Raw genomic sequence first — 23,131 nt, forward strand, 5'->3', positions numbered from 1 at the left:
GTGGAATTAGGAGCAGCCTTCATTTTATTAATCTTTCTCTCTTTTTCCGCTCGCTCTCTCCTTTGGAAGTCTGAGGTGTGTAGAAATAGTAGATGAGCTTTCGGAGGAGAGAGAGGGTTTGGCTTTTGATCAGGCGTTCGCTGTAGCGGGTTTCTCAGGCTTCAAAACTCAGCGGTTGTTCATTACGGCGGATCAGGCGCACCGTACGGCTGCTGGAACTTTCTTTGGAACGTGTGGGTGGCTTTTGAAGTGGCTGACGATCTGCAGTGTGTGTGGATCATGCTGTTCCCTGCTGGAAAACCAGCTAACACCCGTATGAGTTTCCATGTTGGTCCAAGCTGGTTTATGCTGATTAGTGCTGGTCTAGATAGCATTAAGGCTGATTTATACTTCTGCGTCGGGCCCACGCCGGAGCGTTGGTTTTCATTTATACCTCTGCGTTGTTGTCCGCGTTGATATGCAATTACTCATGCAAAGGGAGCGTGTGAAACCCAAGGGAGCGGTTCTAGCAGACCAATCACAGCGCTTGCGGTCCACGTAGAATTGGAGAGGTGCGCGTCAGGGTACGCCGAAGGGTACGCGCACTACACACAGCCTACGACGTACAGTAGCTACGGCGTGAGTTCGACGCAGAAGTATAAATTCGGCTTTACTCACCAGTAAAGCATGTCATTTTCTGTGATTATTTACTCTAGACCCTGTGTTTTTTTTTTATTTATTTTTTTTAAGAAACTCTATGCTTTTCACAAAAGAGAAGTTTAGCAAAATGTTTTTGTGATTTTCAATGAAACACAAAGCTATTATATTGCACCAGAAGCTATATTTTACTTTAGAAAAAGTAAACAAATCCTTCTCTTTTATTTTATTTTATTTTATTTTATTTTATTTTATTTTATTTTATTTTATTTATTTTATTTATTTTATTTATTTTATTTTATTTTATTTTATTTTATTTTATTTTATTTTATTTATTTATATTTTTGTGTTTTTATTGTATTTATCTTATTTTATTATTTTATTCATTATTTTTTATTTTATTTAAATTAATTTAAATTTAAATGTTTAACTTTTTTAATTTTATTGTATTTATCTTTTTTGTTATTTTATTATATATATATATATATATATTATTATTATTATTATTATTATTATTAATATTATTATTTTATTTTTTATTTTTTTATTTTTTATTTTTAAATTGATTTTATTTGAGATTTTTACAAAGCTGGAAAATAGGAAAACTGTATGTTTAAGGCATTTTAAAACTCATATACCAATAAGTAAAGGTGGTAATTCCATGTAGCTTGTGTCTTCATAGACTCGAATTCATTCTTTGGATTACCATGGACTGAATTGTAATACTCATCAGTGATTGTGCTTCGACACACACATAATACCACGGTATCAGCGCCCACCAGGGCTCCACACTCTGCAGCTGGTCAGAGTATCATTTTTACACAGGCAGATGGAGACGTTTTGGCATCTCTTACAGACCCAGAAGTGCCTCCTTAAATGATTTTTTGGATTGAAATGTCTATATGTCACAGTGTCTGGTTGCTTTTCCCCGGGGTTCCACGAGATGTCCTCCTTCCCTCACGGTGTCATCACTTTTGGACTTCAGTTCCCATAATCCTGTTCGCCACACCTGATTCCCATCACAGTCTCAGCTGCGTTCTATCACCTTGATTATGATTGTGTATATAGTCCTGTCCGTTTCAGTGTGTGTTGTCGAGTCCTTGTTAAATGTCACGTCACTTCTGTAGTCTCTTGCTTGCCTGTTCTTGTTTGTGTTTCTTGTTTATGGACTGTTTATTTGGATTTTGACCCCTGCCTGGATGACTACGATTTTGGATTACATTTAAATAAACATACTGCTATTGGATCTTCCTGATTCCCGTGTGTGGTCGTGACAGAAGGACTCGACCAGAACAAGATCCAGCGGTATGTTTTTTTCCCCAGCCACCGAGCGGGAGAAGAGGCTGCAGAGAGCGAACGTTCGACCCGAAGAGCCAGAGCCTCGCATGACACTCTTTGAGTGTTATGCCTTATGGGCTCGTAAGCCTGAGGAGACCATGGTGGTCAACACCCCTCCCCAGAGACAATCCTTTCAGGGAACCCGCCAAGTCATCTTCCGCGGGACACGGGGAGGTCGCGGAGGGGGAGGTAGCCAAGAGGATCGGCGCCACTGTCCATCATGGCCTCCCTTCGATCCGGAGCCGGCAGCTTTCCATCAAGGACGGCAAGGGAGGAGGGACTCTGCTCGCTCCTTCAGTGGTCTAGAGCAACGGCTAAGCCGTCCAGAGCAGCCGCTGCGCCGCTCAGAGCAACCACCGTGCCATCCAGAGCAGCCGCCGCGCCGTCCAGAACAACCGCCGCGCCGTCCAGAGCAACCGCCGCGCCGTCCAGAGCGACCGCCGCGCCGTCCAGAACAACCGCCGCGTCATACAAAGCGACCGCCGTGCCGTCCAGAGCCGCCGTCGCGCCGTCCAGAGCCGGCGGTGTGTCTTCCAGAGCTGGCGGTGCGTCATCCTGAGCTGGTGGTGCGTCATCCTGAGCCGGCGGTGCGTCTTCCTGGGCCGGCGGTGCGTCTTCCTGAACAGGCGGTGCGTCTTCCTGAACCGGTGGTGCCAGTTCCCGAGCCGTTGGTGCCAGTTCCAGTGTCTGAGCCGGTGGTGTCTGTTCCAGTGTCTGAGCAGGTGGTGCCAGTTCCAGTGCCCGAGCCATTTCCAGTGCCCAAGCCGGTGGTGCCAGTTCCAGTGCCCGAGCTGGTGGTGGGAGTTCCAGTGCCCGAGCCGGTGGTGCCAGTTCCAGTGCCCGAGCCGGTGGTGCCAGTTCCAGTGCCCGAGCCGGTGATGTCTGTTCCTGAGCCGGAGCCAGTGTCTGTGTCTGTTCCAGTTCCTGAGCCTGTATCTGTTTCTGTGTCTGTTTCTGAGCCAGTGGTGCAAGTTCCTGAGCCCTCAGTGACTGCGACACTGGCCATTATGGCCACAGCCATGTGGTGTGTGTGGGCTACGCACACACTTGGACCGGTGGTGTCTGTTCCTCTGCCAGTGGTGTCTGTTCCAGAGCCGGAGCCAATGTCTGTTCCAGAGCACCCAGCCGAGCATCCAGAGCACCCAGCCGAGCATCCAGAGCACCCAGCCGAGCATCCAGAGCACCCAGCCGAGCATCCAGAGCACCCAGCCGAGCATCCAGAGCACCCAGCCGAGCATCCAGAGCACCCAGCCGAGCATCCAGAGCACCCAGCCGAGCAGCCAGAGCACCCAGCCGAGCAGCCAGAGCACCCAGCCGAGCAGCCAGAGCACCCAGCCGAGCAGCCAGAGCACCCAGCCGAGCAGCCAGAGCACCCAGCCGAGCAGCCAGAGCCCCCAGCAGCTGACCCAGAGCCCGAGCACCCAGCAGCTGACCCAGAGTCCAAGCACCCAGCAGCTGACCCTAAACACCCAGAGTTAGCTGAGCCAGCTGTTCCAGAGCCGGACCCAGACCCTGGTCGGCCGGAGCCGGACACAGACCCTGATCGGCCGGAGCCGGACCCAGACCGTGATCGGCCGGAGCCGGACCCAGACCGTGATCGGCCGGAGCCGGACCCAGACCGTGATCGGCCGGAGCCGGACCCAGACCGTGATCGACCGGAGCCGGACCCAGACCCTGATCGGCCTGAGCCGGACCCAGACCCTGATCGGCCGGAGCCGGACCCAGACCCTGATCAGCCAGAGCCGGACCCAGACCCTGATCGGCCAGAACCAGACCCAGAGCGGCCGGAGCCGGACCCGCCTGATAAACTTTCTTGTGTTTCCCGGCCACCTAGGGTTTTGTCACTTCCTGTCCCGGTTCCTCTCCATGGACCTGGCCCCCCATTCCTCCCCCTGATTCTTTACTGTTTTGCCTCCCGTCCTGTACTCTTGTCTTGTTCTGTTGTTATCCTTGTCTTGTAGTGTCTGGGAGCCACTCCGTTGAGGGGAGGTTATGTCACAGTGTCTGGTTGCTTTTCCCCGGGGTTCCACGAGATGTCCTCCTTCCCTCACGGTGTCATCACTTTTGGACTTCAGTTCCCATAATCCTGTTCGCCACACCTGATTCCCATCACAGTCTCAGCTGCGTTCTATCACCTTGATTATGATTGTGTATATAGTCCTGTCCGTTTCAGTGTGTGTTGTCGAGTCCTTGTTAAATGTCACGTCACTTCTGTAGTCTCTTGCTTGCCTGTTCTTGTTTGTGTTTCTTGTTTATGGACTGTTTATTTGGATTTTGACCCCTGCCTGGATGACTACGATTTTGGATTACATTTAAATAAACATACTGCTATTGGATCTTCCTGATTCCCGTGTGTGGTCGTGACACTATAGTTGTGAACGGTGTTTAATTACCAAGTCACAGTGAAAATTAGCCACCTAGTGTCTGTGTGCATTATGCAAATTTTCAGTCACAATTAAGTGATTAGAAAGTAGTCGTTCTGTTTTTTTTTTATACCATTCTCTCCTCATCCCTCGCTCCTTCTCCCCATCTTCTTCATTTTGTCTTTGCTTTTCAGCAATATCACACTAATGAAGCTATTACTTTGAGCGAATTTTAATGAGTTTTTAGCTAACATTTTAATGAGCTATGCATTACCATAAAGCCCGGGATTAGGCCAAATTGAATCTGGAAAGTGCACGTAGAGGACAGAGGAACGAGCAGGGAGGTTCATTTAGAGTTAATTGTATTGTTTGTGATGAGCTTGTGTTCTGGAGCCAAGGGTCCAGTCAGAGGCGTTAGCATGGGGCGGAAGTCATTAGCGGGTTGGCTTTCGGCAATCTTGTTAGCCTAACGTTGGAGGTGCAGCTTTTGAAGGTGAGAGGTGTTTGGTTGCCAGTACATACACCTCCATTTGTCCTTCTGTCGTTGTAAGATGAAGCTAATTACAATTGCTACTTTGTAACCCTAACTTTTGCCATTTTTACATGTGTAGTAACACATAATTTATTCCCTTTTAAACTGTTTTGCTTATGGTCACCACCACTGTTGTTACAAGTAACGTGAGTTATGTAATCAGATTACTTTTTTCAAGTAACTTGTAAAGTAACACATTTTAAATTTACAGCAAAATGTCTAAGTTACTTTTTTAAATAAGTTACGCAAGTTACTTTGTTTTCTCATGTATTGACTGACAGCTCTCCTGTCCTCATTTTGAGAGAAATCGTGAGTGAGCGCAGAGACGTTGTGTATGCTGTGTGTGAACATGATTATTGTAGATCTAGACTAAATGTGAACATACCTTTACCCATCTCACTCGCACAAAAACACATTCAGTATTCCTCAAAATAATTAAAAACAGTAAAACACAAACCTGCTGTAATTAAATGTTCCGTAATACAATTGATCTCACTTTATTAACCAATTTCTTTGCTGCTGACCTTCGATTCAATTCAACCATACCAATAAGAAAAAATTACTTTAGATAAACATCACATTTGTGTTTCGTTTTTATTGCTGAAATAAGAGTTGAACTTTCTTCTCCTGAAATCCAGAACAGCAGCACAGCTGAAAGGTTTGTTTGAGCGGCGCCCTCTACTGGACAGGGGTAAATGTGCATTTCCTTCAGTCTGAGGCTTATTCATTTCACTTTTGGTGTGAAAGGGCCTTTACATTTGCCAAAAAATATAACTTTTTGTTTATTATTATACAAACAAGCAAGCCCAGCCCAGATGATAAAAAGGAAATCAAAGGCAACATAACACATTACTTTCCATAAAACGTAACTAAGTAACGCTATTTGTTTCTTTTTAAGGAAGTAACGCAATATTTCTACACATTACTTTTAAAAGTAACTTTCCCCAACACTGTACACCACAATTCTTCAGAATTGACCTTTTTTTAAGTAATAGTTCACTCAAAATAGAAAATTCCATCAAGACAAGAAATTGACACTCTTTCACATGCAACTGCAGTGAAACTGGAGCTTTCAATATTTGAAAGTATGATAACGACTATGAAAGTATAAAGAATATTGTGAGTCAAAATCTAAACAAAAATCTCAAAAAGTCAAAAATCTAAATATTCTTAAATCAAGATACATTTACTTGAGACACAAAATGACTTAAGATACAGTATAAAGTTTTGTTTTTTGAAAAAGTATCAAAATTAAATGATTTTAAGCTTATAAAAATGAAAAAAAAAATGTCTGCCAGTGTGGTCAGAGAAATAGACTTAAGTCAAAGGAAAAACAAGGTCATTTTTCTAAGCCCCTGGAAGATATTTAAGTCATTTTGCTTCTCAAATAAATATAAACTGATATGTTTAGATATTTTTACTGGAAAACAAGACAAACATACTGAGGAAGAAAATCTGTTTTTCAGTGTAAACAATGGATAAACTGTCATATGTGGGTGTACAATCTCTAAGATATCAAAACTTGAGTACTTGACGCAGACAAACTCTTTTTGTCCTTGATCACATTAGAAACGGGTTCATACTTGAACGGACAGTCAGAAATGCTCCGACAGAGGTTGTTCTAGAAAGAATAATGTGTGTGTGGATGTGGGATAGAGACAGCAATGTTTGTGCAGCTGTTAATGCTGCATTTAGTCCGTGGGGTGATGATGATGTTGATGAAGTCAAGAAGAGTGAGTGTGTGTGTGTGTGTAGGGCTTTATTTGCAGTGTGAGGTTGAGTAGATGGGGTTTCCAGGGGTCACTGGGGCTCTAGCTCATAACAGAACTAATATACCCTGCAAATAAATGGAACAGCTTTCTTACCCACTATGAACTGGACACATTTTCACATTACTTTTACTCACACACACACAAATAGGCATGTATACACACAGAGCCAAGGGCAGTGCAGTAGAAAAAGAAAGTGCTATTTCTCTCTCAAAGTGACATATTTGCACTCTTTCATGCGAGAGCCACATCGAACCAGCATCAACTGTAGTGAACACTTTTGAGAGGCACTCAAACGAAATGCTATCATTGCTTGTAGCATGCTTGGAAAACACTCATCTGTCCGCAGCCGTTCTCTTTTCCGCGCTCTCTCTCTTTTTCTCGATCAGTATGTTGATGTTATAAAGTGCAGAAGAAGTGTGATATTGCTCTAGGCCAGTTCTGTGCTGTAATCCCACTGTGTTTTGACCTTTGCTGGCTCTGATGCAGACACAAGCTACCAACACAAGTGCATGATGGGTAAACACAAACCGATTTGTATGCAGAAATTAAAATATTATCCACTCCACAGGCCTGTGTGTATGGTCTTGCCAATGTATCTTAAAATAATTTGTTATAATTTGAGTGTATATATATATATATATATATATATATATATATATATATATATATATATATATATATATATATATATATATATATATATATATATATATATACCGGTATATAGAATGTTATATTTGTAACATTTATTGTATTATTTGTTTATTTTAATATGTTAGGCTTGTAGAAAATATTGTTTAAGTGAGTTTATTTATATAATTTTTAAAGTTAACTATTTTATAATGTAAAACTTGATAAATAATTAATATATATATATATATATATATATATATATATATATATACATTATTTATCAAGAAAATGATATATATATACACACACACACATATATATATATATATATATATATATATATATATATATATATATATATATTTTTTTTTTTTTTTTTTTTTTTTTTGCAGTTCACTTCATTCATTTTAGAGTCAAACATTTTGATAAGTTGATATATTTTTGTAAGATATAATGTTTAATCAACAATATATAAACAATGAATGTTGCAGCTATAAACTAGAACTAATTCTCATAAGTCACATGAGAGGTTTTTGGGCTATAGTACAATCTGAGTTTACATTTACAATTTTTGTCACAAAGATTAGATTTTTCTTGTAGTTGCCAAATGTGTAGCCAAAAAACAAAACAAAAAACAACAAAAAAGGATCTCTGATATCGGGCCCTTTAATTGCCTTTGGCATTGCCTATATCTGACAACTCCAAACACACTTAAGTACAAAGTAGCATCTGTCCTTTTTTTAATGATCCTCTTGGCTTCCCTCCATTGCATCTCCTCCTGTTACACTTTTCCACCGCGAAACCCTTAACTTTGCTCCGAAAGTTTTGAAATCTCGCCAGAAAAACTGCAAAGTTGCCAATGCAGCCCGAAATCAGCCCCTCCGCCCCTACCAGCCGTCCTCCAGGAGGAAGAGAAGGAATATTCGGCAGATAAGCCTCTCCTTTAGCCTCCAGCCTGACAGACAGATGCTGCTCTCGCTAGCATGCGGGGGAGGGAGACACACAATACATAAATATTAATCAGATGGAAGATTGAGAGGCTCATCGCACCCAGAGAAGAGAGAGAGAGAGAAGGAGAAAGAGACTTGTAAGAAAGCTGAAAGTCAAGGCTTTTGCTGGGATGAAAATGTAATTATGCGTATTGAATGTCTGTATAGGCCCCGAGGCCAGAGAAAGTCGTGAAGTTAAGAAATGTAAAACTACATGCACATACACAGCACTTTGTCTTATTTAACAGCATTATTCAAAACACTAAGTATTAAACTTCAGGATGTAACTTTCCGTGCACCTACTCAATGATATCTTAAATCATGCAGTTTTTTGAGCTGAGGTATTATGTAATAGTAAGAGTTTTGCCTAGAGATGAAATGGGTAAAAACAAAGCCTAAGACTTGCAGTGAAGAAGGGACTATATCCAGCTATTCCTGAGCTATATCTAAGACACCGGATTATCATAGAGACTTGACTGGGTCAGTAAACAACAACCTAGCAACCATCCAAAACACCCTAGCAACACATTAACAACCTCACAAAAACCTTAGCAACTCCCTATACTTGTGGCATGTTCTACTCACAATAGTTTGCTCTCATTGTCATCAGAAAATGCTAAAATCTACTGCAGTTTTGCATTATGGGAAATGATTACCCCAACCCCAAGTAGTAGGCTAGTAGTAGTAGAAGTTGTTGTTGTTGTATTTTTATTTGTATTACTGTTATTATTAGTATTATTTGAATATATCTCTCTGATTTAATAATATTATTATTATTGTTATTATTATTATTATCATCATTATTATTATTATTACTACTACTATTTTACTATAAATCTAGGGTTTATTAATAATAATAATAATAATTATAAATAAGGCACATTCATATCAACTGATGTGTGGTCAGGGTTCGTGTTTGAACAGCTTTAAACACAATCAGATTTCCAAGTCAGAGTGCTCTCTTTCATATTATTATTAAATCACTTTGAAGTCCTTATCGAATTCATAAATCTTGAGTCAAGTCAAGTCAAGTTTATTTACATAGCGCTTTTCACAATACAGATTGTATCAAAGCAGCTTCACAGTATTAAATTAAAATAATACATCAATGTTTGTTTCTAGTGGAAAGCGTCCACAAAACGTCCACTATTAACACATGATCGGTAAGACAAATCCATCCTTCTGTCTCTCACAGGTCAGTGCTAGAGGATAATTGCCTGCCTTATTTATTAATAAAGCGGTGTTGATGAAAGTGACGATGTGTACAGGTGTGTTTATTAATTCATTGCATTTATTCTTCGCTGATAATCAGGTGACCTCTTGTATGTTTTTGCTGTGGAGTTTATTGCTACATTAGTCATGGCCAGAGGCATAGTTGGCATGATGAAAGGGTGAGCATGGTTGATTAGTTGGCAGGGATATACCCGCCCACCCACCGCTCTGTATGTGCGTTCGTTCTTCTGACATAGAGCTGGAGGGCACAATATCTCTTCCCTCTCTCTGTTTGTTCTCCTTTCTCGATAGGGAACCCCATTAAGTCCAATTAAGTTTCCCTTGTAGTCGCCCCATCGAATAAAACTCGCACACACCCTCCTGCAGACTGATGGCTTCACACACAGCGTGATTTACTGCGTCTGTCGTTCATGTGACCTTAAGTTAGGCCGAGTGGACATAGCTTTCAAACAGGTGTTTCTCCGTGCATCCCTGTTGAACGTGAGCTAACATTTGAACACTGCTGGAGTGTGTTAGCATTTGAAGGGCTTAATTGAATGGCATCTGTTTCAGCAACAAAAGCACATTTATTTGTGCCTCAGGGATTGTAAGCATGACTAAATTTGAAAATGGTTAAATAATGAGCTAATCTGTTACTTTCTCTCTCTCTCTCTTTTAGTGTTACGTGATGATTTCAGACAGAACCCTACGGACGTGGTGGTGGCCGCTGGAGAGCCGGCCATCTTGGAGTGTGTTCCCCCTCGTGGCCACCCGGAGCCCACCATCTACTGGAAGAAAGACAAAGTCAGAATCGACGAAAAGGACGACAGGATCAAGGTGAGAACTGGGGACAGGAACAGAACTAATTTCGCTTTGTTTTTTTTTTGTTTTTTTTTTGTGTGTGTTTTTTTCCGCTTTGTTTTGTTTGTTTGTTTGTTTGTTTGTTTGTTTGTTTGTTTGTTTGTTTGTTTGTTTGGTTTTTTTTGGTTTGGTTTGGTTATGTTATGTTATGTTTTGTTTTGTTTTGTTTTGTTTTGCTGTGCTTTGTTTTGTTTTGTTATATGTTATGTTATACAGTATGTTGTTTTGTTTTGTTTTGTTTTGCTTTGCTTTGCTTTGCTTTGCTTGTTTTGTTTCATTTTGTTTCGTTTTAGTTTAGTTTGTTTTGCAAAGCCATTGTAAATCTAAAGGAAAACCTAAAACAAAGTTTTTGAAAACATGTTTTTGCCTCTGAATAAATAATATAAAGGTAATTGCAACTTTATATCACCCAATTCTGACTTTATAACTTGCAATTGCGAGTTATAAAGTCAGAACTGTGCAATATATTCGCAATTCTGAGAAAAGAAGGCAGAATTGCAAGATATGAACTCGCGATTGCGAGGAAAAAAGTCAGAATTGTGACTTTCGGAACTAGTCGCAATAAACTTTTTGCAGACACGGCAAAAAAAAAAAAATTATATTCCATAGTTAACTGAAATAGTTAAAATGATATATCAATTAACAATCCATGTACAGCATTTATTAATCTGAGTTAATGTTAATCTCAACATTGCCTAACACATTGTTAAAATCAAACATTTTTATCTGTTAATATTAGTTAATGCACTGTGAAATAACATGAACATGTTTATTAACTAACAGTAGCAAAGGTTAATGCATGTAAAAATATATTGCTTGTTTACTTAAGTTAATGCATTAATTAATGTTAACAAACCTTATTGTAAAGTGTTACCATTTTTTGCAACAAAGAAAGCCATATTTGAGGTGTGAAATAGTGGTTATGATCTGGCCTTGAATCTAGACGATTAGGCTACATGTTCAAAACCAGCAAAAGGTGAATCATAAACCACATCTATTTTGCCCTTGAGCAAAGCACTTAACTTAAGATAGTGTCGCAGTAACTTATCGCATGAGGTGTTGCAGAGACCGTAACATTCCAGTGCTCTCTTTCAGATCCGCGGAGGGAAGCTGATGATCTCCAACACGAGGAAGAGCGACGCTGGTATGTACATCTGCGTGGGCACCAACATGGTCGGCGAGAGAGACAGTGAGACGGCCCAGGTCACTGTGTTCGGTACGTGCCAATTCTGACATTTCAAACCACAAAAAAAGTCTTAAAAACATCACAAAATGTATCAATCATGCCCTGAACATTTTTAACCTCTCAGCTCATAGTTAATGCTTTTGTAAACAAGCAAGTTTGAACGATTGCAATTTTACCATCATGAAAGAATGTGTATGTTTAACTCCTCTATTATGCTTGAGTCGTCAAGTTAGGCATAAAACATGCTGGGACTGGACACAAAAAAGCGTATCTTACACAATAACACAAATCTCCGTGAGAGCTTCTGTTTTGGTGACTCAATGTTGAGTCATGTCCTTTTTTTCATCGGTATGTCTTTCAGAGAGACCCACGTTCCTACGACGGCCCATTAACCAGGTGGTTCTAGAAGAAGAGGCGGTGGAGTTTCGCTGTCAGGTGCAGGGAGACCCACAACCATCCGTCCGCTGGAAAAAAGACGAAATTGACGTCCCCCGCGGGAGGTGAGACTTCTGGCGATCTAAAGCATTATTTCAAATGTCTACTCGTATAGGCATCTGTGATGTAGGTGTTGAGCTCCATGCCAGGGCCCATTTTCAGAAACGCACAAGCTCTCTCACGAGGCCCCCTGCAGATAATGTAAGCCAGAGCTGCGTCGTGGGCCTCATTCTTTCGCTCCGTGCTGAGGCCCTGAGGTAAAGACAGGTGAGGCTGCAGGTGGACCGGGGCAGGTGAGGCTCTGGCACAGCTAAAGAGAACTTACTCACCCTCAGGCCTCTTCATTTCAAAACTGTGATAGTGAGATAAAGAGAGGGAGAGAGGACGAGAACACTTCTGACAAAGATCATCCTTCAGGCGGTACACACACAAAAAAAAAGATTTAGTCACGGAGCAGATACATTGTGTCAAAAGCAATAAATCTGGAATCGAATTCGTAAAAAAAAAAAAAACGACACAAGATTAGATAGGAAATGATCACAAGACTGAGGATTTGTTAGCTGGTTACTCTTTCAAAGAAATTGCTATGGTGTGTTTTATTGATGAGTTAACTCAATCTGATTTATTATTGTATAATACCATTCAAAAGTATTTTTAAAAGCTTTTTTTCCTGCAAGGATACATTCAGTTGATCTAAATTGACAGTAAAGACATGCATAATGTTCTGTTTCAAATCAATTGAACTTCCTATTCATCAAACATTCTTGATACTAATGTATCAGTTTCCACAAAATATTAAGTCTTCAACATTGATAATGATTAGAAATGTTACTGAGCATCAAATCATCATATTAGAATGAGTTCTGAAGGATCATGTGACACTGAAGACTGGAGTAATGATGCTGAAAATTCAGCTTTCACATCACAGGAATAAATTACATTTTAAAATATATGACCCTGGACCACAAAACCAGTCACATGGGTCAATTTTTTGGAATTGAGATGTATACATCACGGAAAAGCTGAATAAATAATATTTCCACTGATGTATGGTTTGTTAGGATAGGACAATATTTGGCCGAGATACAACTATTGAAAATCTGGAATCTGAGGGTGCAAAAAAATCGAAATATTGAGAAAATCGCCTTTAAAGTTGTTCATTTATGTTCGCGACTGTGCAGCATTCACTCACAAAAATAAATGTTTTATATATTTACGGTAGAAAATTTACAAAATATCTTCATGGAACATGATCTTTACTTAATATCCTAATGATTTTTGGCATAAAAGAAAAATCGATAGTTTTGACCCATACAATGTATTGTTGGCTATTGCCACAAATACACCCGTGCGACTTTTGTGGTCCAGGGTCACATATATATAATTATTTATTCTTAATATAGTATATTCAGTTATGTTACATTGTAATAATATTTCAGAAAATTGCTCTTTTACCATGTTTTTGAACGAATAAATGCAGCCTCGGTGAGCAGAAGAGACTTCTTTGAAAAACATTAAATAAATCTTACCAACCCCAAACTTTTAGAAATGGTTGTGTATATATAAAGAATCACCATATTCATATACTCTGCTTGATTTCAGGTGTTTTCATGGTATGTCATGCTTCTTCTAAAAAACGCCTTGCTTCATGGCCACAAAAACACAGTGTTACCATTGTAATATAGTGTCCAAAACCCAGAGTAACCCCAAGTGAATTATTTGAAGTATTAAAATAAATATTCACAACTGCATCAGCGACTGAGACCGCTCCGAACAGGTGTGTGTCCTCAGCCAGCAGATAAGGCTGTGTATTTTGAGTGCTATCATGCCTTGTTTGTTTGTCTGTGTCTGTGATATGCTACAGGTCAGCGGGCCACATGCTCTCACAACAAGCATGCAGACAAAATAAACTGTGCAGATATGGAGAACGTTGGAAAAGTACACAGACACGGCAGATTCCAAACCATTCCTTACCAACAATTCTGAAAGGCCATTGTTTTCAGATTACGAATTATGTCCGAATATTTACTATAAAATGGGCTCTAAAACCAGCGTGGTTGAATTTGTATCTTCATTTATCACGATTATATTCTGTCCTGTAGTGTCCAAATGCTACATGTAATAAACTCACAAAGATTAAGATATAATTACTTTACCATGCTCCCTCCATCAGATCACGAATGCCATTCCGTGCATTTCAGTGAAGACTTTTTCTTGGTTTATTAGTTTTGTAAGAAACAATTCTATCAATCTACATTATTCAGCTGTCAGTTAAAACACACGTAGTAATTAATTCAGCGAGTGCGACAATCAGCGTATCTGTCAGGTAATAATTCAACACGCTTCTTCTCTTTTCTTTCCAAGAAGCATATCCAGAAATTAATTAGGTTTCGAGAAAGAAACAATGACAATCTAATAATTAAATAACTCGCAGTCGCGCTGCACGTAATTACCACAAGACCCAGACTCGACAAAACACGTGTCGCGCGGTCTTATTTTATTTCCTGTCTCTGAAACGGCAGATTATTTTAATTTTGACATTCTCCACTGTCACCCGTTGTGCAGAGTCACTTGTGTTTTCCTCATCGTCTCTCTTTCTCATGATTATGTAGATGTCTGACTACAAAGAGCTGGCGTATGTGGTAGATAACGGGTTAGCAACCAGTTGGCCTTCAGGTTATACATTCACACATGTGCAACACGTTAACCTATAACTCAACTTTTTCGTAACGTTTAAATGGTGAAAACCTTTGGAGAAGACATCGGTTTCAACTAAACAATCGATGGACCCCATTGACTTCCATATTATTTTGTTTCCTACTATGGAAGTCAATGGGGTCCATCAACTGTTTGGTTACCGACATTCTTCAAAATATCTTCTTTTTGTGGTCCGAACACTAAATCTTGAATTCTTTTGCAGAATTTCACAAGCTTCTGCTGCTGTCAGGATGCCTGCGCTGTTCATATAGAGATGAGATATGAACGTGTTAGCTTGTCAAAGTAACACTAGGCCTTTTGGCGCAGACTTTCACACAAACTCTGAGCTCCAAGTACATATTAACAAGGAAAATACCCTCAAAAGCCGTGTCTGCAAATGTTTACACCCCAAATCTGTCAGCAACGCATGCCGCGTAATATGTGTGTGTGTTGTTTAGAGACCAATGGAGTGTAGTGTGTCCTCAGCATTGCCTTTCTTCATGTGTAATTGCATTCCTCTCTTAATAGAGAACAGATCCAGCTTAAAGAGCGCTACTGTTTTCTCTGTGTGTGTGTGTGTGTGTGTGTGTGTGTTTGTGTGTGTGTGTGTGCATGCGTGTGTGTGTGTTTCTCGTTTTTTTCCAGGCTCGTTTCATGCAATATTTAGTCTTAGTGGTTGAAAATCTGATTAGCATCTGTTTATGTTGTTTCTTTAATCTCCGTCTCTCACTCGCTCTTTCTGTATTCAATCATGTCAGACTTTGCCTCGGGCTCTGTCAGAAAGACGCTTGATACATCGGAGTGTTTAGCTTCTGTGCAGTGTCATTCTTCTTCCGTTTTCATTCAAACAGTGTCAGCTTTATTCTCCAAAACCTGACTTATCATATGCATTTTCCTCATAAGTTTTGGATTGGTAAGAAGTTTTTAAACGAAGTCTCTTCTGCATTTGTTTGATTAAAAATAAAAAATAAACTGTAATATTGTGAAATATTATTACAATTTAAAACAGCTGTGAGAATATATAGTACAGTGTAATTTATTCCTGCGATCAATACTGAATTTTCAGCATCATTACTCCAGTCTTCAGTGTCACATGATCCTTCAGAAATCATTCTAATATGATGATTTGCTGCTCTAGAAACATTTCTCATTATTATCGATATTGAAAACAGTTTTATTTCAGGATTTTTTGATGAATAGAGAGTTCAAAAGAACAGCATTTATATGAAATAGAAAGCTTTTGTAACATTAAACACTACCGTTCAAAAGTTTGGGGTCAGTAAGTTTTGGGGGAAAGAATAAAATACTTTTATTCATCAAGGATGAATTAAATTGATCAAAATTGATGTTACAAAATATTCTATTTCATATAAATGCTGTTCTTTTGAACTTTCTATTCATCAAAGAATCCTGAAAAAATGTACACAACTGTTTTCAACATTGATAATAATAATGAATGTTTTTTTGAGCATCAAATATGCATATTATAACGATTTCTGAAGGATCATGTGACACTGAAGACTGGAGTTATGATGCTGAAAATTCAGCTTTGCATCACAGGAATATATGACATTTTAAAATATATTAAAATAGAAAACAGTTATTTTAAATTGTCATAATATTTAAAAATATTATTATTATTATTATTATTATTTTAATAAATGCAGCCTTGGTGAGCAGACGAGACTTATTTTAAAAACATTAAAAATCTTACCGATCCAAAACTTTGGACCGGTAGTGTATATATAGTGCTTATTTTTATTTTTTAAAAATATTGAAAATTAGGATGAAAATACAAGAAAGAAAAAGAATGCAAATAGGCTACATTTTCAATTGGCTTTATATACATTTCTTTTGATTTTGAGGTGAAATGTTGTTCTTGATATCTCTTCATATATAACATAAAGCAGCGCACATTCTGTGAATTGATAGTGTATAAACAACAGTCTGATCCTGATCTTATTGGTCCTCGTGTCAGGGATCCCGTCTCCTGCGCCACATGGCATGCTCTCTGAGCCATGCTTCCCGTTGAAGGGCGGATCTGGAGTGACAGACAGCAGACATAGCGTTGTCTAGCTGTCAGACGAGAAGCTCCATGGCACAACGCCCTCTCAGACTGGCTCACAGACACGCATGCACACTCCAGAAATCCCAATTATAGCAACATACTACAAAGAAGACCAACCTGCAAGGCCTGTCAACTTCTCAGCCGCACTTTCACCTCACACACACTCGCACACAGCTCATCACCTTTGGCTGTCAGTTTCCAGGACATTGTGTTCCTGAAGTACCTAGGAGCTGCCAGAGAGGTGCAGATCAATACAGGCTGGATTTCTACATCTCAAATCCCTCTCTGTACAGTCTGACCTGGAATTGGCCTGTTTCTCTGATTAGCTCCCAGATACACCCACTTCTCTCTCACACACACATATCGGACGCCTCATAAATATTGGAAGCATCTGCGGTTCCAGTTGAAAGCCTCCTCCTTCTCTGTAGAGTGTGTCATTGTTGAATAATTGATCTTTTGCTGTCAGCAATAAAAAAAAATGCAGTGTTTCTATACAGTTCTTTCTGAATATACTAGATTTTTTAATCTGGTATTCTAGATAGCATCTGCTATGATGCAGTTTTGTATTTTAATGGACACAAGTGTCATGGTTTTATATTCGTTTCATATTTCAACACTGACCGTTGATCAAATGTGAACTGGTGATAGTTTCTTATTCCATGAGATCATTTTGGTATTTCCTTCCAGTCTTTAGTTTCACGTGATCCTTCAGAAATCATTTTAATAATGCAGCTGAAGAAACATTTCTTATTATCAATGTTAAAGGGGTGGTTGATCATGATTTCACTTTTTTAACTTTAGTTAGTGTGTAATGTTGCTGTTTGAGCATAAACAACATCTGGCAAGTCACGATGCTCAAAGTTCAAAGCAAAGGAAGATATTTGCTTTCTAAGGACTACAACAAACGACTGGTAGGGACTACACGATATTCCTCCCGGGTTAGTGACATCACTAACCCTAAAATTTACATACAGTAAACCCCGCCCCCGGGAACGTGATTTATAGATTATCATGACAGAATATGCTAATCAATGATTAGAAGATAGTTAACTCCCCATCAGCTACATACATTTAAACATAAACAAATTTTTTTTTTTTTACATTTTCAGGGCATAAGCTGTTCTAGCTCCGCCCCTCGTGCTGGGAGCAGCTGCTCATTTGCATTTAAAGGGACAGACACAAAAACGGTGCATTTTTGCTCACCCTTAAAAAGTGACAATTTGAACATGCTATATAAAAATATCTGTGGGGTATTTTGAGCTAAAACTGGGGACATCAGAGACTTATTTTACATCTTGTGAAAAGAGCATTATACCACCCATTTAACACCTGTTTGTTTTGTTTTTTATTTCAGTACTCAAAAGAAAAGCATAGTTTTTAAAAGACAACGCTATCACAACCAATTCATACAAATTCGTACGAGTGAGTAAAAGGTGGCTAATTCGTACAAATTCGTACGGCTTCACTCGTACGAATTCGAATGATTTGTCTAAACCCCAGTGATGGGTAGGTTTTGGGGCTGGGACAGGTGTAGGTCATTCGTATGAATTCATACGAATTGGGCAACTCGTAAAATATGTATGATTTAGCAAAAATCGTACAGATTCTTACGAATTAGCCACCTTGTAAAATTCGTATGAATTGCCGTGAGATCAGTTTGATATAGACAGAAGTTGTGTCTAATTGCTTTTCTCACTTTCTGTTTGTGTGTTTCAGGTATGATATTAAATATGATAAAGATGACTACGTGCTGAGGATAAAGAAGGCAGCAGCGAGTGATGAAGGAACGTTCACCTGTGTAGCGGAGAACCGAGTGGGAAAAACAGAGGCGACCGCCACCCTCACGGTCAGAGGTCAGTTGAGTATCCAAGTCTACCACAGAAGTGAAATCACACTGCTTACAACTTTAGAGCCTGAAAGAGTGGTTGGTTCCCTTCAAAAATTAGCATTTCATCAAATTGTTTCAAAGCAACTCATGCAATCAGCTTGCTCGAATGCTTTTGATTGCATCATTGATTACTAATTACTGTTTTTGATTACTTGATTATAATTATTGATTGCTGAATTCCTAAATGTTGCCCCCTGCTTAAGGTGATTAAATCAATGAATATAATATAATATAATATAATATAATATAATTGTAACGAGGTATGATGTTATGGGAAGAAGGAGGCGGGAACCGGGGAACATTCAACAATATTTAATAAATAAAATGAAACAAATACAAAATGAAAGTAAAAGCCAGCAGCCCCTCACGGACGACTGCTGGCAACACCAAACAGAAAACAAAACACAACATCAAATAAAATCAGGCCTGTCCTCTCTCGCTCTTCACTGTCGTCGCTCCTCCTTTATGCTTCCGCTCCTCCGTGAGAGATGCGAGACCGGTGCGTCGCGCAGGTGTCGCGCATTTGCAATCACGCCACCGGCCTCGTGCCGTCCTCCCACGGCCCTCGACCTTGTCCTGCTCGCCACATACCCCCATCGCCCCTCGCAGGCCGGGGGGTACCACCGAGGCTGCGCCTACTCCCCCCCCCCCCCCTCCCGTGGGGGGACCGATCACGGCGGCTGCGGTACCTGGGGGTATGGACAGACGAGGCGAGAGAAAAGGAGACGGAAGCATGAGGAGCGACAGAGACGAGAGAGGGGAGAGAGGAGAAACAAACAAACAAAAAAAAAATTCTTGATCCGGTTCCCGGACACACTGCCGCTCGGTCCTCAACCAGCTGAGAGTCACTCGCGGTGCCATGCGATGGCACTGGACATCCGTTGGGGGACGGCTCGACGCTCCTCCGCCTCCTGGCGGACGGCGATGGCTCCTCCGATCGAGGGCAGCCGGCAGCGAGCCTCCCGTCCCCTGCTCCGCCCCCATCATGGCCGACGGCAACAGGCTCCGGCCCACGGCGAACGGGAGCGACTCCTCCGCTCCCTCGCGGATGGCAGCCATCCCTCCTCGACCCAGGAGGACGGCAGCGAGCTCTCCGTCCCACCAGATCTTCTTTCGATCCAGCACCATCGCCTCGGGCAGCAATCGGCGGCAGACGCTCCCTCGTGCTGCCCGACCTCCTCAGCACCGCGATACCTCCCAGCAGCGAGGGCTCTCCGACAGCGTGTCCCTCCTTCCTCCCGGGTTTCGGCACCAATGTAACGAGGTATGATGTTATGGGAAGAAGGAGGCGGGAACCGGGGAACATTCAACAATATTTAATAAATAAAATGAAACAAATACAAAATGAAAGTAAAAGCCAGCAGCCCCTCACGGACGACTGCTGGCAACACCAAACAGAAAACAAAACACAACATCAAATAAAATCAGGCCTGTCCTCTCTCGCTCTTCACTGTCGTCGCTCCTCCATTATGCTTCCGCTCCTCCGTGAGAGATGCGAGACCGGTGCGTCGCGCAGGTGTCGCGCATTTGCAATCACGCCACCGGCCTCGTGCCGTCCTCCCACGGCCCTCGACCTCGTCCTGCTCGCCACAATAATATAATATAATATAATATAATATAGTGATTTGTATTTAAGAAAAAAACATTCTATTAAATTAGTGCATCTCAGAAGCCCAACAATGTGTTTGTGCTGACCTGGGTTATTTGACTCTATCATAAGGTTTTACTTCACTGGAAATCAATAGTGGTATAATGTATGTTGGTGTAGTCTCAGTCTGAAAGAGTGAGATAACCTCCTGACGGGTCTCAAATGAACTCCTGAAGTGTAATTTAGGTGGGGAGTGAGTTTGCCCTGAGCGACAATGCTTTTTATTATTTACACTCCCTAGAATGGAGGCCACCAATAACCCTCCCCCTGCACACACATAAACACACACTATCTCCTCAGTTCCACTGTGGCACTCTGGCCCATACCAGCGAAACCATTTCACAGTTTACTGGTGCAGACCGACCTCGGAAAGCTCAGCTTGGGTGGGCAGGGTTAATAAAACAATTTTTTTTCTTTTCGCCATAATCTCCCTCTTTCGCCTTCCACCTCTTCTCCGTCTCCCTTCTCTTCTCACCACATTAAATCAAACTGCTTAGATGCTCTGTGGAGAGCTTTAAAACCTCACATAGGGGGGTTTTTGGTGGCCTTCATGAGGGGGCTGAAGCTGCCAATGGAGACAGCCGTCAAGTTTCAGCCCTTTTGAAAGCAGGATTTACAAGCGAACACAGTTCAGCCATGAAGGGATGTGTGAGGATCCAGAGTGGAGGGGTTTTACACAGGCTCCCTTTCAAGAGCGAGAGACAGAGGAGGGAAGGAAGGAGAGGACAGCACTCTGAGCATGATTGCACCCTCTTAATGTCAATATGGCATACAGTAGGCTCCCCGACAGCTCCACTACTGCATTAAATATGAACTGCTTTATTGTCAGCTATTTTCTCTTGGCCATTCCATCAATATTGTCCACATTCTGTCTTGCCGGTTCAGCTTCCTCACTGAGAGCTCTGTATATAGACCTCATTATTGCAGGTGAAGCAGATCTCATAGCCTGAATTTTATCCCGGACAAGCCCCCGTTTTTAATGACTTCTTATGAAAATAGATACCTGTCAGTTGGGGAGGAGAGAGAAGACTGCTTTTCTTAGCTCTCCACATGCTCACACAATAAAACTAAACATTATACTATTTTGCCAGCAGGTGGCGCTGGTCTGGATTAACATTTTTGTCAATTTTTTTGAAGATTTCAGTCCACATCGGAGTTGAAAAATAAAATACACTGCATTCCTCCTCTCCTCCTCGCATCTCTGCTGGGGAATCTGTGTCCACCGACCAACACAGTGCTGAAATGATGTGCCCAAAAAACACATTGCCATTGTTCATTCTGAATTTAATTTATTTTGTTCTTAATTCTTTTCACTTTCTTCTTTGTTCGTCCTTTCTGTTTGTGTCTATCTTTTGTTCATTTTTTTGTTGTTTTCACTCCACCATTGTTGTGTCTTCAGCTCGCCCTGTCGGTAAGTACCCATCCCAGTCACTCCTTCATACTGCATGTGTTCCCTCTGCCTTCTGTGCTTCTTCCTCCCTTCTTGCTACACACACACACACTCACTCACATACTATGTGGTGGCTCAACTGTAGAGGTTCAGTATTTCCCTTTCCTATCCTGATAAACTTGATAGCTCTTAACTAAGGTAACAAAGTAGAGTTATGTCCTGTACTAACCTGTGGCTGTACTAACTACCTTTATTTTAGGACTTTAGGACTAAAAAAGCTTACTAGATTAATGAGATGGGTGTGATGGATATTTTCTTTTTTTCTTCAAACTTGTGACTTCTGCTTAATAGATATAATTGAGCAGCAACACACACAGCCATCTGGGCTTACATTTGGCTGAGTTGAAATACCTCGAAACTCTTGTGTTCCAGTGGGTCTTCGATTAGTCATGACAGTTTCTGTTTATTTTACTGTCTGTGTGTGCATTTTGGAGAGAGTGTGCATGCTTTTTTCCTGTTGTTCTCATGTGTGTTGACTTACAGCTCTCAGAAGTGTGTTTAGTCGTGAACTTTCTCCAGTATGGAGCAGATGTGCTCTGTCATGAATTAAATATAGGAGCTGATTAGCTATTCTGCTCTTCTCAGGACTGCATTCTCCCTGCAGACCCTGCAAGAGTGTGTATTATTCACACAACATGCATGCATTAAATAATAATATACCAGATACGCAATCAAATGCAATCACAGTTTATTATGACTAGCTTTGTTTTACTCTTTAGAAACCTCTAGGGAACGAATAGACTTGGGATGTGTCCGTGTGTGAGTGTTTCCCTCCCCTCTTTGCCAAAAAGGACTTTAACACTCAACTGCACAATGAAGTTGAGCGTCCAAGTCATTAAACAATCACTTTGAGTGAGTGGCATCGGTGAATGCCCATCTTTTATGCCCACTCCCTCCAATGCAAAATAAAAGCTCTGGAGTAGAATGAAACCGGGCCAATCTGTGATTTAAAGCTTTTGTGTGATGCCCAAACTCACAGAAGTGCCCGCGCCACCGTGCGCCCAGATTGGGAATCCTGTAAATCTGCCACCATCTGTAACTTGCCTGAATGTGTCAGCCTTAGTCAAGTACAGCCTCACAAAAAAGGGATCAGCCGCATAAATCACAAACACTTGCAGACTTCTCTTGTCCACAGTTGCCAGCTGCACAGGCAGTAGAGGGGCTCATTTAGGGATCAGAATGAAGGGGAGAGTGTTTTTCCACGATCAGACCTTTTCTTTTTGTAGATGGGCGCACCGTGAGTAATGGTTCCCCTGCTAAACGAACTCAACTGTTTGGAGTCCTGCATCTAGATTTATTGGTGTGGCTACAAGTATAAAACAAATACACTGTCAAAATGTTCAAATTATGTGATAGTTGTTGTTTTTTGTCCAAATTCATGATTTCTTTGAAACTCATGAATGAAAAGTATCAACTTTTAACA

At 40.9% G+C, this 23,131-nt stretch overlaps 1 protein-coding gene across 3 annotated transcripts in view; it reads left to right on the plus strand.

The window, feature by feature from the left end:
• The window catches only part of robo2 (roundabout, axon guidance receptor, homolog 2), a 205,948-nt gene that overhangs the window by 116,088 nt on the left and 66,729 nt on the right, over positions 1-23,131 (plus strand). For all 3 annotated transcript variants that reach the window (XM_081370090.1, XM_081370091.1, XM_081370092.1), the window contains exons 3-6: positions 10,155-10,312; positions 11,432-11,552; positions 11,884-12,022; positions 18,439-18,584. In XM_081370090.1, the coding sequence (XP_081226216.1) occupies positions 10,155-10,312; positions 11,432-11,552; positions 11,884-12,022; positions 18,439-18,584 (564 nt within the window). The remainder of the gene's footprint in view (positions 1-10,154; positions 10,313-11,431; positions 11,553-11,883; positions 12,023-18,438; positions 18,585-23,131) is intronic.

Source organism: Scardinius erythrophthalmus (genome assembly GCF_964197995.2).
Source record: "Scardinius erythrophthalmus genome assembly, chromosome: 7".
In the NCBI taxonomy this organism is placed as follows: domain Eukaryota; kingdom Metazoa; phylum Chordata; class Actinopteri; order Cypriniformes; family Leuciscidae; genus Scardinius; species Scardinius erythrophthalmus.